The following is a 17,104-nucleotide window of genomic DNA, read 5'->3' as shown; positions in this document are numbered from 1 at the left end:
TTGGACGGCAACTTTCCTATGGACTAGTGTAAGGTAATCGAAAGGTGGACGCAGCACGAGCAGAAGACAACAAAATTCCAGGTCCTGATGTCATGGAGGCAGAGCTGCGATTAATCCAAGCAACAAGCTGACTATGACGAGAGAGAAAATATCATCGCACTCGTTTCTTTCTCTCATGAATAGCCAGCAACCATCGCAGTAAGCGTGGAGATCCGACAAGTGATTCAATATCTTGTCTCTTTTGTTGCCATTTTCGGGTTCTCATTGTTAATCGTCGTGAGTATACAGAGTTCACTCGGAAATATCAAAAATCGTTTCAGTAGCGTGATTATGTCAGTGCCAGCTTGAAGTTTGTTCCTATCAGGATTTTTCAAATTTGATCTGCTTTGCGGTCCGTGACGATCCCAACTCAAGATATGGCCACCAATGAACTAGGTTTATAATTTCAAACCAGTGGTTATAGGTGTCGCTTGATGGGCTGGCACAAAAACCCCGAGTATTCGGAACACAACCGGAACAGGTCCGCATTTTTACATTTTTCAATGAGAGGCATGGTAGGATTTTAAGCACTTCTAAGCACTGCTTTGATCATCGTTACCATGTTACTGAAACATATTCCGGCCATATATCCGAAACCAGTCGATTAACTCCGGCCATCCTCTTCGTTAAAAGAAAATATGAATGAAAACTAGGAGAAAAGCAAAACCGTTCCGAACCGAAATTGTTTCAAAGTTGAACTGTGCCAAAATTTAACAGGATCTGTATATAAATATATATACCCATACATATTTAAAAGTTTTCTGTTTTGCCACCCGCGATTTATTTTTAGCCGCGAACTAACACTGTCTTTAGTTTAACCTACAACAAGCACAATACTCAAGAATCAAATTAATAAACTCATGCTGTCAAAAAGCAAATAAAAATGCAATACTATTTTTCAGATATTAGATCATTTGGAAAATATTAATAGAATTCTTTTTATTACAATTGGTGTTATGAAGAAGCATATTCTCTACTGAGAATAAAAATGAATGATCATACAGATTCAAAATGTACCAAACTAAAATACGCTCAGTTACAAAACGAAGTAATAGTTGTTTATTGACAATGCTTTTAGTGCAACCAAACCGAACCAAGCGTCGAAAAACTGTTACCGCCGCAATTGCTGTGTACAAGCTGTTACAGAGAATTTTTGTTTTAATATCGTTATCAAATGCTCTAACGATTTCGTTACTTCATAATAGATAGATTAGTACTTCTCATATCCACTGGGTGTCAATAACTCAATCTGAGAATCTGCTGGTTCAATCTCAGTACAGCCATACGAGAATGATCGAGAAAGATAGCAAGAAAAAATAGGAGCGAGAGTTGCAGGGTTGATATTTGTTGACACTCTTGAGTGAAAGTGAAAAAAAGCATCCATAAACAATATTTTTTTACAATCTTTTCAGAGTTCTCCCTTCCCGCTTTTTGCATGGAAGTGAACTGTCAAAACACCTCATTATATTTCATGCGATGGAAGCAAGACAACAATATCAGTTTATCAGTTAACGAAGATTGTCAAGGCATCGGTCAGTGTCAGTGAAAAAGTGTATCGGTGATGTTTATTTTGGTTTAGTGGACTGTTTGTGTTACTTTTTCGCTTTGAAGTGAAGATCATTTGAATGGATTTGTCGTCAAATTTTATTCCGTAACCGTGAACGATGCGCGCGATCTATTTCATCTGAGTATAACAGCACGTTACTAGGACGAAAATCTAGTGTAAGTGAAAGAGTGCTGCGATCATTGGAAGTGAAAATTGAAAATGATTGGCTGTAATTTTCGAAGAATTTTGCTGGGGAAAATCACTTTTATCAGCACTGGAGTGTTGACGCTAAGAGAATCATTGTAACATCGCAAACTCTTTTGTAATGAACCATGCATCGTAGTTGGCTGATTCTGGTGTTGCATCATTTTGGCGTAATGTCAGTAGTATGATATTGACTTTCCGCAGCTCTGCATGGAGGTGAAGCAACTTCCCAGAGGGTTGTTGAAATACGGTGGAGAAACGCTGGCTAGAACCGTGCACTGGATCACTATCTCCCCAATCTTATATAACATTTTTACTTCTGATCTTCCTGATTTACCACCAGGTTGTGAGAAATCTCTGTTTTGTGACGATACAAGCATTTCCGCAAAAGGAAAAAGCCTTCGTGTTATATGCAGTCGCCTACAAAAAAGTTTAGATATATTTTCTTCCTACTTGCAGAAATGGAAGATTCCCCCTTATGCTTCTAAAACACAGTTAATTATTTTTCCTCATAAGCCAAGAGCTTCATTTCTCAAACCCACCAATAACCACGTCAATAAGATGAACAGTGTAGTCTTAAATTGGTCTGATCGAGTTCATTACTTAGGGATAATTTATGATAAAAATCTTACTTTCAAGGGGCACATTGAACACAAAGAAACATTAGAAAATATGTCAAGCCAAATTATCAACAAATTCCGACAAAAATCGTTGTCATCCTCAATTGCAACGATTAGCTCACTTTATAGTCAGTAAGATAGTTTTAAGTTTATTTTAAGTTTTGTTTTATTTCTTTTTTTTCCTCGACAAGTAGGTTTAATGATTTTCCTACAATTACATTAACGTAACTGCGAAAGCTAAAAACATTCAATAATATAAAAAAGCGTACAAATATATACATAATAGTGTTGATATGTCACCATTTGTGGCAGAACACACAATGCAAATGGAGAACGGAATGTGGAGAAGGCGAATAAACCACGATTTGCGGGAGATGCTTAGCAAGCCATCTATCGTACACAGCATTAAAATCATCCAGTTGCGGTGAGCTGGGCATGTCGTAAAGATCGGACGACAGCCCGGTAAAGATGGTTCTTGAAACCAGTCCGTCACGAACGAGACGGAAAGGTGCACAGCATGCTTGTCTTTTCTCCTCAGAAAACCTCTAGAGTGCAGAAGAACATCTTGCACTGCGAAAAAAACTGCCTTCACACTAAAGAGTAAATCAACGCTCATGCTAGAAGGGAGCGACAAATGATTTTTATCTGCTGAGCTACCTGAACGCACTGCGGTGAAATCTGAAATCTCTCTCTTGCGAGACAATGAACTATGGTGTACTTTCTCACACGTGTGGACATCACGCACAATAATTACACTGCAGAGCTATCTGCGGTGCGTTTCACAGTAGGTTTCTTGAGCATGGCAGAAGAAGAAAAGAGATTGTTAGAAAAAAAATAGCCTGCGTTGCTCGTGCCGCTCGTGCCGGTCGAATTTACTCTGGTGGAATTCATTTTCGCAGTGTAGCTACACGAGGACTACATTTTTGCCCGGTAGGTTTTTTTTCCACTTCCGGACTGTGGTGGACACTGTTGTGTACTTCTGTGGACACTGTTGTGTACTTCTGCGTTTTCTCTGTAAAGTGATTCACCCCTCTTGTTCCTATCAGATGTATGGTGAGCTGGAAGTGTGTTTGTCTCTCTGTGAGCTGGTGGAGACACTTTGGAGTGGAGAAAGAAGAGGTGTGGTGAAAGCATTTGCTACACGCAGGCACATACTGGAAGGGAAGTGCGCGGTGAATTTCTTCTCCTCTCCTTTCACATACTGAGGAGAATGGCAAGCATGGTGCACAGTATGCAAGGTAGATCGATCAGGTGGAAGACGACCTGCGGACTCTACGCAGGCTACGGAGTTGGCGAACTGCTGCCATTGACCAAGCGAAGGGCAGATGACTCTTACGTACAGTAAGATCACATCACGGTTTGGGATTGTTTAGTATCGGAAGTATCCTAAACGAACAACCTTTTTCGCGCATATGCTTTGAAGATATGCAAAGTTGCTTTGTTTTCTGAGACCCGCACACTCACAAATTTTACCTGAACTTTTAGAGAATTTTTCCAACCCCTCAGTCGAGTTAGCGCTAAATGCATCTATGCCTGCTCTATTTCATATTCTTTTTATGAGTAATAATTTTTCACAAACCTCGCTGCCTCTCAGTAAAGATTGGTTTCACTGGATTACATATTTTCTGCAATCAGTTTGGAGTCCCACAGGGAAGCAGCTTAGGGCCGTTGCTTTTTTTAAACCTTTTAAACGATGTTTGTTTTGCAATTCCTTCGTGATTCAAATTAATATATGCTTAAGAGTTTAAAATATTTCTTACTGTACGGTATTTAAAAGACTGTTAGCTTACCGACCTACTTTCGCATTCGTCGAAAGCCAACCGCAATTTAGAGTTCTTATGCACATGGCCAAGAACATTTAAGACCCGTTCTGTTTGCAAGCCCTCTACTTTTCGTTAGTGCGCTCCATTTACAAATTTGAAAATCCAGAATAGATGAATCGCACTAAAGCATCTTTCCTTGTCTAACCAGGTCCGTGTCTCTCAGATCTCGAGATTTTATCCTGAAGATCTGTGTTTCAGACCTTTCAAACGACATATTTTTGAATAAAGGCTTCATTGGCCTTTTCCGAAACAACCTGGATGCCCCGAAGAAACCAATAGTGGGGGAATTTACGATTCTGCATTAAATATAGCGTGCGACATCTCTATCTTTAGTATTTTTCATCTAGAATCCCTTATCCTGAAGATAGAGGTGTCGGACGGTATATTTCATTCAAAAATGCAAATGTCCCCACTACCTGTTCCTTCAAGGCATCTGGATCGATCCGGGAGTGGTCAACGCAGTCTGTATTAAAAAATTTCTTTTGGGTGATTCCTGATGAAAAATGCATGCTATATTTTGATGCAGAAATGTGAATGTTCCCTATTACAGGTTCCTCTGGGGTCTTTTGGATGTACAAAAGCCATTTTTTGATAAGTTCTTGGCCGGTTCCGGATCTTGATGAATCATTCGCTTCAGAAATGGTTTTGTCATCTATGCCAATGATGGAAATAAGCATTTTTATCAGATAACCCATTACCAAATTCAACCAGAAACTAGCAGGTTTAATATGCCAACCGGGACTCAGGATTATTTCCTACATCCGGTGACCTAGGCCACATTTGTAATCAGAATATGAAACTTCAAAAAATCTCCAGTTTAATGGTGTTCGAATTATTAAAATCGAATGATATTTGGCAAAGCTACTGCATTTCAAATATCATCAAAATTTTACCTATCCTACTTATATTGACTATCCCCTGTATCTCTTAGTGATTTCATTGAAGTGTTCGGAATTTGAATCAAAGCCGAGGTCTGACTTCTCGTTGATTTCATAAAAAAACATGTTTGAATCTATATAAATAGCACTTAATTGCAACAACTATAAAATAACCAACTTGTTAAATCTTTAAGATCGACGAGAAAACTAGTTTTTCGTTGATTTTTAGTGCAATAAGTTCAATAGCGTGTTCGAAGTGTTCGAAATGCGATGCAGAACGGTATGTGATATGTAATTGTAAACTGTGGTAAACATTACCTAAAAACGGGTTTTTATGCCGATTAGAGGATGGTTATAATGTTGTCAGGTCAAATCGGTTTTTCCCATTATTACTTCATTGAGACTAAGCCAGACAAAGTGTACTCTGTATATTGAAAAAATAATAAATTTTCGTTATATTTTTTCAGATGCTTAGAGTAGACTGATGTGCGGGTATTTTGGCTGTTGATTAAGGTATATTTGGAGATAAATTTTGCATGTCCTGGATACAAATATAGTGAGTTATACGCTGTTGGCAGTGTTTCTCTCGAAACCATGTTTTTCAACTGGTAGTAAAAATACAAGAACACTTCACCTTTCTCTAAACATTCGAAAAAAATATCAAGAAAATTAATTATTTATCAACTTTTCAGAGTTGGGTCCCCTCTTAAATATAAATAAATAAAAAAAAAAATTAAAAATAATTGCAAATTCAATTGAATTGTAATTCGCATATCAATATGAACAAGTGTCAACCGCACTAATCAAATCGCACTGGTCATTGTTATATTTACATTTAAAAAAAAAACTGCAAGCCCTTCTTACCTCGTTATCCCGGGTGTTCTTCCATCGCTTCCACTTGCTAAATCCGGGCCGCCAGTACTCGAGCACGTACGCCTCGGTATATTCCCGGCCTTGGCCCTTGCCGAAGCGGCCCTGCGTCTTGATGGCCGTGACCACGTGCATTTTCTGTAGATCGATCTGCAGGTACTCTTTCAGGTTACGCGACACCATGTGCTTCGGACACCAAGCGCCTCCATTGTTGTCTACTTTCAATCTGCAAGAGGAGCAAAGAAAAATAGACCGAGAATCAGAAGCAGAAGTCCGTTAATAATCTATTTACTTGGTCGTACAACCAGAATTTAAAGCTGCTCTGTGCGCCCTTTCTGTTGCGCCTGCCAGCCACCCGAAGGGAAAAACTGAGATGTTGGCGAAAACTTTCGGGGTGAATTTGAATATTATGCACTTACAGTTAGTGCGCTGCGCTAAGTGCACGAAAGGGAAAAAATCTGCTTGCGACACAAGTTTATAAATCCAGTAAACTTATACTTCGTTATTTTCGTCAGAAACAAAAGTTTACAATACTGTGTTCCATTTTACTAGCAACTTTCTGTCAGCTCGGAAGAGATTCTTTTTTCCTGTTGTTGCTTGTCATTAGTTATGAAGGTAATTTTCTCTTTGCTCGTCCTCGGCGCTGCTGCTGCGTAAAAATGTCGTTTACGAGAAACCCTGTTTTACTGCCGTGTAAGATTGTGTGAGATTGAACTTTATCGTTAATTGAAACCCATTGTCGTCTTCCACCCGCTCAAGGCACATTTTTTTGTCGTAATTCTGTATGAGTTTGTCGCGGAAGAAATTTATCGCCGGCAAAAGGCAGTTAAAAAAAAGCTAAAGTGTTTGGAGGGACGAGCTCGTCATCATTCTGACACCAGAACTGTATGAATTACAACACCGAAAGAAAGAAGCTTTCCACCGCCCAATGACATGAGGTGCCGCGAGTGGCTCTGTGCGATTGCGGGGAAGCATTCAGACTTCACCCGTGAATGGGGTTTGTTGAATGGGAAGCCGCGACGCGACGCACGCACCGTGGAAGATGGAATACAATACGCAGTGCTGTAGGTATATTCATGACGCGCGTTCTCAAGGATCTGACTGAAAATTGCAAGAAGGGTTTCCACTTTTTCGCTGCTCGTTGAAATAGCTATTGTCAAATTAGTACAATAGCGATGACGGGCTGAAGCAGGACGAGTGGCACGCCTTCGTTATGCGCCGGATAAATATGAGTTCTTTATTCTGAGGCAGATTCGGGAGAATTTCTTTGTGCAGCATCTGACGAGATGTTTTACCGGAAAAAAAATCATGTCGTTTGCGCAGGAAGTTTTATAATGCGGTAGTGTCCCGTTTTTCAGTTGATGAGAATCTAGGATACTTGTTCTGGTCAATCGAACTTCTAATTAGTCGCTTCAACAAAAAGTAGCGTTACGATAATTAAATAAAATACAAGCATTCTTCAAGGTTATAATTATGCCGCATGACCATATTTAAAGCGATCAACCAAATATTCGCCCAATCACCCAAACCAACCGTAGCAGCAGATAAGTTAGCCTTAGTGCGCTCCATCAGCACTCCTAACGGGCAACGGATATTAATTTTTCTGAAGACTTACCCGAAATCCCTTCTCCCCATGCGCCGCACTTAATATCGCTGTTATTAACCGTAATTAAAAATAATAAAAAATAGTCCCTCTAGCAGTCGCAATTTGACACCGCGCGCCATACCGACCTGATGCCCGTTAATAATATCTAATATTTCAAATCCTCGTCGACGCCATTAGGAACTTTTCCCCCCTACACCTCAACGTCGGTCGTCATACTCATCGTCGTCGTCGTCGTCGTCAAGCGAAACCTTACATATCGAAGTCGGTTGCCACGGCTACTGTTTAGCCTCCCCGCAGGGTCTCTTCTGTGACCAATGTCGGCGTTGACTGATGGTAGATGAACATTAGGTAAGAGGGGTCGGTCAATGGGTAGCCGCTCTACGCGTATCTATTAAATTTCATCATCTCCTTATGGTTGTTGGCTAATGATAATGACAGAGAGAGAGAGAGAGAGAGAGAGAGAGAGAGAGAGAGAGAGAGAGAGAGAGAGAGAGAGAGAGAGAGAGAGAGAGAGAGAGCGAAGCAAAAACTCTGCAATACCCGAAGCAACTAGCGAAAAATGGTGCCTTGCTCAAATGGATCCCGCGCGCGCGTCGAAATGGTCATTAAAGTTCATGATGATTGCGGGTTGCACTTGTTCGGGCCGCAACCGAGCAGAAAGAATGAGGAAAAGAAATCTTCGAGGAGGCTCGTTAGGAGACACTTTTGTCCGATTCAAAACCAGGTCAAGTGGCGACAGAGGAGTGCGAAATGTCGAAAAGTAGCATCTGTTTGGGGGATTTTTTTGATGAGAATCTTATGATGTGGATAAAATTTAATGACCAGCGCTGGAAGGATTGAAAGCTTAGATTTCTTTTGTGCGAAGAAGTGGTGGGGTAACTAACCCGAAATCCAGTGTGTTGTAGGGTTTCTACGTCAGACATTACACATTTTTCAAAGCAGACAATGCTGCTATATATTTGGATGCGGTTTCGAATAGATTTTTTATATTTTTATATGTTGTAAAATATCTAAAATATACCTTGAATTTGAAAAAGCGTCAAAAATACCAACAAAGTAAACTCAATTATAAATGTTGAATACACTAAAGTCTTTTTTACACGGGGGATACGTGGTGCGCAAAAAAATCCGCGTAAAAAACGCGTAAGGCCCGAAACCTACGTAGAAAAGCAGCGTAAAATCCGAAATCCTCGTAAAAATTTGCTAAACTTTTCAATAATTTCTATATTCTTTCGGAAAAAAGAAATCAATAGCAGTGTTATTTCCGCATGCAAAAAAAAAACAACATAAAAACAGCATAAAAAACGACTTTTCTGAAAAATCCGTGTAAAAAACGCGTAAATTCCTAAATCCGCATAAAAAAGACGTGTTAAAAACCGTGTGAAAAAGACCTTAGTGTGTCAAATGTTAAACATGTCATATATGTCAAATATGTTAAATAAGTCAAAAATGTTTAAAATGAAAAAAATATTAGGAATGTCAAACTATTAAAATATGTCAAAAATGTAAACAATGCCGAAACTGTCAAAATTGTGTCACTGCTCAGCCTTTTGCCAAAGCCCCTAGCTTCTGGTCGTTCCTCTGGTGACTGTTTGGGGTTGGGTTCTCTCTTTCTTCTACTCCCTGTCGGCTATGATAGACAGGGTCGGCTCCGGGTCTACTTCGGAATCTTCGGTTGCTAGTCGATGGTCGATATTCCTGTAGCTTCTGTAGGACGACAGCCCATCGTAGCTCTTGTCCAGGACGACTACGACCTCACAAGCTGCATCAAATCAGGCCGGCGGTTGTTCAGTCAGGATTCAGCCAGATTATAATAATGGGTCCTGGTGGGTTTTTGTGGAGAAAAGCTTGGCGGTTAGATCAAATGCACAGTTGCTCGGCGTTCTGACTTGTTTTTCCTCAATCGGCTCACTAACTAACACTAATAGCCCGGTACTTAGATTCACTTGCGTCTCATGATGTTGGGTCTTTACCCAATAGCTCTTTTCTCGTTGCCGATCAGCATGAGAAGGCTGTATCCGGCTCCCAAGCTTCTCTACAACCTATCAACATCTCCATCTCCAACTCTCTCCGTGCATAGTGCAACAGATTTCGTGCGATGCATCAGCAGGGTTATGTTTTTAAATATGTCAAAAACAAATGTCAAAAGTAAATGTCAAAAATATCAAAAATGTAAACAATGTCAAAACTGTCAAAAATTGCAAAAATGTCACAAAAGTCAAAGCAAAGCAAAGCCTTGGTGCTACATTACGATTCGGAATTCGATCTTCTGTTTATTATACACAGACTTCGCAGCCAACTGTTTGATGTACAGGACAATTGTGGGGCTAGCGCTACGACCCTACTGACACTAACAGTCTCTCTCGAGCCGAGACTCGAACCTACTACGACTGGCTTGTTAGGCCAGCATCGTACCTCGAGACCACCTGGAAGGCCTCAGGTAGCTCCTATTTACCAAGCTTGAAAATTCGGAAACACACTTAGTGGCTAGTTAGGACTAATCGGGGTCCAAACATTAACTCTGACCATTATCTCGGTGTTTGTAAGATCCGCACACGGTGGTCGAACGAGCTGAAATCTCGAACAGAAAGAACGATGCGTTTCAACATACAGCGGTTGAGAGGTGATGGCGTGGCAGAAGAATACGCCAGAGAGCAGGATCAACGGATCGTAGAACAGCAGGAGAAACGAGTGAAAGATATAAATGGACTGTGGAGTAGTATTCAAGGTGTCATTGTGACAATTAACACAGCGTAACTGTTGGTTTAATGCCGAGTGCCAAAGAGCAACGGACGAGAAGAACCGTGCCAGGAGCCGCATACTCACTGCGGGTACGTGCCAAAACGGAGAGAGATACAAAGATGCAGGAGTTGCTGCAAATAGAGTCCATTGTCGAAAGAAGTGCGGGCACAAGAAAGAGGTGCTTGTTAGCGCAGAGGACGACTTTGCTAGAAACGACGTACGGTGCTTCTATACAACAGTCAATAGAGCCTGGTAACCTGCTTACGGATAAACTGACGGTTGCAGTCAGGTGGAACGTGCACTTTTAAGCGCTTTTGAACAGTAACGAGTAAGAAAAGCGAAGCAGGAACAGAATGAGGATTGCGAGCGACGAACAAGCTGTGGAGCCACCAACACAGGAAGAGGTGAAATTAGAAATCAGTGCGCTGAAAAACGGCAAGGTCGCTGTGAAGGATGGTATCCCGGCCGAACTTCTAAAGGCGGGAAGCGAGCAGCTGTATAGTGCGATCTACCAGATCATAGTGGCTATGTTTCTCCAATTTTCTCGAACTCGAGTCTTCGTGGGACAACCGTTAGGCATTGCTTACGGGACAAATGCGTTTTTGATTATTGAACCCTCTAATTTTTACCGACTTGGCTGAGTTCGTAAAGCAGAGTTAGCCTTCACTAGCATTTCGGTGGCTGTTCATTGGTGCCTTGCAGCGTGAGAACGATCTGAAAAGCAGCTGTGATGACTGCTCTCCAGGTGCTCTCGTCGTCGCACATCCTTCTCACTATGTTTTCGGAGTAGCACCCGGCCCGCTCACTGTCAACATTTGCTCTTTACCTGATTAAAACGAGGACTTGTGCAGGTACTGCCATGGCCTGACAGCATCTGTGTTAGGTAGAAGTTAACTTTCCCATGGCGCCTCTTGATCCATCCAGCTATCTCTGGGATGACTCGGTGCGTCCATCTACCTTTGGTAGAATTGGACCATTCATGCTGCCACCTGGTCATCAAACTTGACCTTTTGGTGGTCCGTATACCTCTTGGGTCACGTTGGTCGAAACACTCTGCATCCTCTTTGACAATAATGCTGATAGGCAACATGCCAGCCACGACGCGTATTGCTCGTGTGACAAGGTTCGACACGTGCACGTGACCCTCAGGCATATGAGCCCGTAGATGCTATCCAGTTTTCCACGGTAACTGGAAGTACCCAACGCTTTCGACCACACGGGTCCGCCATGCCTGAGTATGGACGTTGCCACGCTAGCTAGCAGCTTCCGCCTGCTGCTGAATACCGTCCAGCTAATTGACATCATGCGCGATATAGCCGCTATGGTCGTGGAAGCTTTCTTGCATAGGCATAGTTGACGTGGCTCTCAAACGTGAGCTCGTCGTGAGCTTCAAGGATCGCTTTGAGGTGATACTGCATCCACCGGCATTAATCGCCGTCTTCTGTTACCCGGTCGCCGGGTGAATTATTAATCGATAGTAATATTTTTGATCTGTACTTGATAAAGAATAAATAGTTCACACCACCGAACATATTTACAACTGATTCCATTATATTTGCTTCCGTTGTCTGTCTAAAGCAATATATTTCCAAGAAAAAAGTTAGTTTTAATCGTGTTATAAATCAGTTTTAAAAATAATTTGTAGTCTATATACAACTTCAAGCTATAATTCTGATATATAACATCAATACGAGTGGATTAAGACTTGATGTTTTTCTTGCAATTTATTTATAACATGCTTATAACTTGATGTTGCAGGTGTTACTTTGGGATGACCTTTATCGCAACATAAGTTTCCTGAAGTGCATCTAATCCTTTACTACGCGTGTGGATAGTGCGGCTTTCAACTCGACCTCGCTGACTGACTCGCCGTAGACTCTTAGAGTTATGTCGTCCGCAATGCCCACAATCACCGGAGCTTAAGGTTCAGCACACATACAGTCATACATTCAACAATACCGGACCCAGGATGGAACCTTGCGTTACCCCAGCGATAATCGGGACGCATTCCTGACCCTCGTGTGTGTTGCAGATGCGCCGAAGCGAGCAGGCTATAGAATTCTAGCTGGCACTATCGAATGCGTTTTTAACGTCTTGCTCGACAATTGCGCAATAGCGAAGGCCCCTGCTTTTACGCTGGAGTGCTACCTCGGCCGTCTTGGTGACGGAGAGAATAGCGTCCACCATGGACCTACCTTCGCGGAAGCCGAATTGGTTGCTTGACAGACCGGTTTCACTCTTTCACATATCTGTTGAGAATTACCCTCTCAAGCACCTTGCCCGCTGTATCTAGTAAATAGATTGGTTTATAAGCCGATGGGTCACCTGTTGGTTTCCCGGTCTTCAGCAGTAATACCAGTCTCTGTCGCATTCACCTATCCGGGAAGAGACAGTCGTCTAAGCATTTCTGCATGACCGCCCTGAACGCCCCGGGTTGTACCTTTATGGCCGTCTTAAGCAGGTATTAGACGAAGCAAACATTTGCTATTTTTGGTACGAGTTTTATTTGCACAAAATAAAATCCGTGCCAAAAATAGCAAATATTTGCTTCGTCTAATACCTGCTTTAATCCTTGTGCCTTTAACACCTTCCAGCAGTTTGTGATCTCAAAGAGTTCACCGTTCGTTAACCTTGCCGCCTTCTTGACTTCTGCGCGGCTGCCGTCACTCGCTGTTTGAGGTGTTTCAGTAGCCGGAGGCCAGAGGTTTGGCCTGTGGTGTGGGAATCAATGATCCGTTCCAACATGGCTGGTGATTGCTCTGCCGGGGCTGACGAGCCGCTGGTCTTGGCCGTAACGACCCTAACTATAAGCGTCACCCCATGGGTTCGTAAACAGATCATACTGTGGATCTGGGCGAATGAACAAATGCCGAATGGCTGGTGGGAAGGCCTCGTATGCCCAATCTACAAGAAGGAATATGGATTGGATTTTTGCAACTATCGAGTCTTTACGTTGCTCAACACTGCTTACAAAGTGCTTTCACGCATCCTGTTCTTAGGATTGAGACTGTTAACGGAATCCTTCGTCGGCAAATATCAAATTTGTTTTTGACAGGGGCAATCCATGTCGGATCAAATTTTCATCCTGTGACAGGTCCTGGATATGTTCCGGGAGCATGACATGCAAACTTACCATCTGTTTGTATATTTTAAGGCGGCAGACGACTCTGTGAGAAAAAAACGAGCTGGGGCTGACAATGCTGGAACACGGTTTCCAGATGAAGCTAATTAACCTGAATCGTAAGACGCTGGAGAGATACAAATCCCTAGTAGCAATATCGGTTTTATCAAAGTTTGATAGCGCTTAATACAGCCAAAATAGTGCTAAAAAACTATGATAACACCAGTTTTGTTACATCCCAAGTAACAATATTGGTTTTATCAAAGTTTTATAGCGCTGTATTGTTACTAGTTACTAAACCAATATTGTTACTAGGGATGGGAATTATGCGTGCCAATAGCTGGCGAGACATCAGACGCGTTCGAAGGATTCGCTCTCCAACTGATCAGTTAGAAGAGCCAAAGTGTAACGAAACGGTACGATCATCACGAAGTCTCACATGCTCCTTGATTTTCCGGATGACATTGATATCATCGATATTGACCTTTAAGAGGGAAACGGTGAGGTTGCGACTTATTATCAACTCTGTCAAAACAAAGTACATGGTAGTGACAGGGAGCGTAGGAGTTGGTGCTGAAGTGAAGACAGAAGGGGAACGATTTGAAGTGGTTGATGAGTTCGTTTATCTTAGTAAGCTTCTGATATTTGACAACGATATGGGCCGTGAAGTGAAACTACGACTTATAACTGCGAACAGAAATTTCTACGGACAAGGTTTCGTAGTTTGCAAACGCTCACAGTACTAGCACTGTATAGCTGATCTTCCCGGTGGCTCTTTTCAGATACGATGCACAGACGCTGAAGGAAGCTGATCGACGAGCGCTTGGAGTTTCTGAGCGTAAAGTTCTGCTTTAATCCTTGTGCCTTTAACACCTTCCAGCAAAGTTCTGCGATCGATACTTGCCGGTTAATTGAAAGATGAAGTGTGGCGCAGACATATGAATCACGAGTTGTATCAGGTATACAAACATGCTGACATAGTGAAAGTAATACAGCGGGGGCTGGATATGTAGCCAGAATGTCTGACGATAGTGTCGCCAAAACTTTCTTCAGTAGAGAACCAGGAAGAGGCCGTCGACTTCGTGGTAGACCTCGCATTCGGTGGATGTGCGCGGTGGAAAAAGATGCACGACCTGCTGGTATACAAGGTGACTTGAGAACGGCTGCCCAAGACAGAAGAAGCTGAACATCTCTAACTCGTAAAATTAGTAAGTAGTGTAAATTTAAAATCATAACAATCAAAAAATGTTTGTGACTGTAAACTTAATTTTATACTCGGGAAAACCTAAAAGAAAATCAAAATTGCTTAATAATGTTCAATTTAGTTTTGGAATAGTTTTCAGCAGACTATTGTCCAGTAGTTCCAGTTCAGAAAAATTGTGCCTTATAGGTTCGAAAAAATTACTTTTCTCATCGTTATCATTATTCAATATTTCTATACCTTATCTGCAACACTCATACCAATTGTGTTGATAGATGAAAAAATCATCGACATTTTATTTCAAATGCACGGCCAATCTCACAATAATTTCAAAGTCACGTTATCGGAATTACTTCCAAAAGCTATTTGAATATTGTTTACGTTGGCACCGGGCCAAATATGGTCCGTAAATTTATGGCAATAGAAACAGATTCAACTGCACCAACTCTATTTACTCGGCGAAATTCCACGAAAAGAAAGAGCCTCTCGCCTATTTAACCAGGCGAACTTTCAATACACCAGCAGTAGCCGTAGCAGCAACCAAGTCAACTCAAACGAGCTCGAAGAACATAAAAACTACATTATTACGTACTTTAATTCAGCCCGCCACCAACAGCTGCTAGAAGGGACCGACTGGCAGCTCAAAGGTCACCGTAATCCGCTCCATGGAAAGTCCCCATTGATTTAATTTTATTGCCCTTATTATACTGCACGTATTTATTCAACCTTCCACACTGCTGCTAGTTTACTGGACGTCGCGACGCCATGCACACCAATTTGCGATTGTTCAGGAGGAATAATTGAGCATATATGAGTGCAGCCAGTTGGAACGCATAGAAAATCAATTACCATCCCTGGCACCGGGTGGCGCCTTCCATGTCCTCAGCATCAATCCGTGCCATCTCATGAATATTCAATTGCGACTGTACCTCTCTCCCCCCCTGTACGGGATGGCTTTTGCACCTTTGCTGCTACCGAATCATTCACGAAAACATTCCTGGATGAGCTATAGAATGGATGTCTCTCTATACAGTTTTTCGTTCAAAATAGTCTAAATTTATCACTCGAGAGAAATGTGATAATTTATCGAATCAACATACTCCCACTGGGGAGGAAATAATATGTATAAAAAGTCTTCTCTGATAGTCTACTGAACGAAGGAAGACATTTTCACGACGCTGACTGTCGATAAAGATGCCACACGCTTTCTTCTAACCAGCAGAAGACCGCCCAAGAAATAAAGTTCTATCACCTGTCACCTGTGACCGCCGCTTGCTGGATCAGGATCTGATGAAGCTTTAACAGTACCAGATCAGGCAGAGAGTGAGCGAATGAAGAAAGAACGCTGCTGGTTGGTTGGCAGGCAAAAGTGACATTTATTGACTCACCGAAGACAGGCGCATATTTCTTCGAGTTTTACTTGCCGAGGGATGTCATAGCTTCCCACAGGGAATCGAATCCTGTCTCGGTTGTAAAAAAAAGAAAGAGTACTTGCCTGCACCAGCAGTGGAGAAATTGTGTTTGTGTATTCATGGAATTCGTTAAACTCAATTTAGCTGGTTAAAGATTAATACCCTCCGGGACAGTCGGTTGCAGTCGAGTGGGAAAAGTTTTTCTAATAGTGGCTGCATTTATAACGAGGTGCACTTATCGTACTGTTTCGCTGTGATAATCACATTCGTTGAGAGCAAGGAGATGTGGGGAACTTGTGGTTGGAAACTTGTACTAGTAGAACATATTTTCTTGGGATGTTTGGTGTTGTTAGTTACGTGTACTGCCGCTCATAGCAAGTCCGTCCCATTTGCGTTTTGGTGCTGATGAGAAAACAGCAATTAAAAATCGTAACACTTTAGGTGAAATTTTGCACTTAAATGCTTTTTCAAACAAGACCATCAACATAATTTAGTACTGCAATGACAATCTAATACTTTCCATCATAAAACTTACATACACACCGAAATTTGATTAAAATTTGTTGAAAATCATAAGCTGGGACTCACATGCGATTACTTTTAGGGTACGTAGCCAGATTGATAGCAAGTCAGTCCCATAGCCAGCTACGACCGGTGATGAAAAACAAACTACCTACTGCAAATCGATGGCGGTGCTATACTGCCCATAATTCAAAAATTGGCTAATATGCCATTTTTACCAAAATCGAGAAAACAGTTTCTCGTGATGGTACACACCCTAAACAAGGTCCCTATGGAAGCCGATTATCAAAAAATTCATTTGGGAAGGCAGCAAACGTGAAACAATTTTGGCTAATATCCGAAATAATTGAGAAGTTGGCTAATATCTAATATGAGCCTGTGGCATGTTCACGAACCAGTGTTTTATTACTGTACTGTGTTTCTTCTAACTTTCGAAAGTGTGTTGTAGCTTGGTGGTTACTGGCGACAGGTGAGCGATCGTAAGGCCCTTGCATAAAATTTGACTTTTTCACGAAGAATA

General features: G+C 41.8%; 1 protein-coding gene across 4 annotated transcripts in view; it reads right to left on the bottom strand.

Annotated features, from left to right (window-relative positions):
- The window catches only part of LOC129731596 (discoidin domain-containing receptor 2), a 682,978-nt gene that overhangs the window by 243,508 nt on the left and 422,366 nt on the right, over positions 1-17,104 (bottom strand). For all 4 annotated transcript variants that reach the window (XR_008729043.1, XM_055691707.1, XM_055691706.1 and 1 more), the window contains one exon: positions 5,975-6,206. Coding sequence is in view for 3 of the 4 variants with exons in the window: in XM_055691707.1 (XP_055547682.1) it covers positions 5,975-6,206 (232 nt within the window). In the remaining variant the exon portion in view is untranslated. The remainder of the gene's footprint in view (positions 1-5,974; positions 6,207-17,104) is intronic.

This window comes from Wyeomyia smithii, chromosome 3 (genome assembly GCF_029784165.1).
Source record: "Wyeomyia smithii strain HCP4-BCI-WySm-NY-G18 chromosome 3, ASM2978416v1, whole genome shotgun sequence".
Lineage (NCBI taxonomy): Eukaryota > Metazoa > Arthropoda > Insecta > Diptera > Culicidae > Wyeomyia > Wyeomyia smithii.
This window is presented reverse-complemented; position numbering and strand designations above follow the sequence as displayed.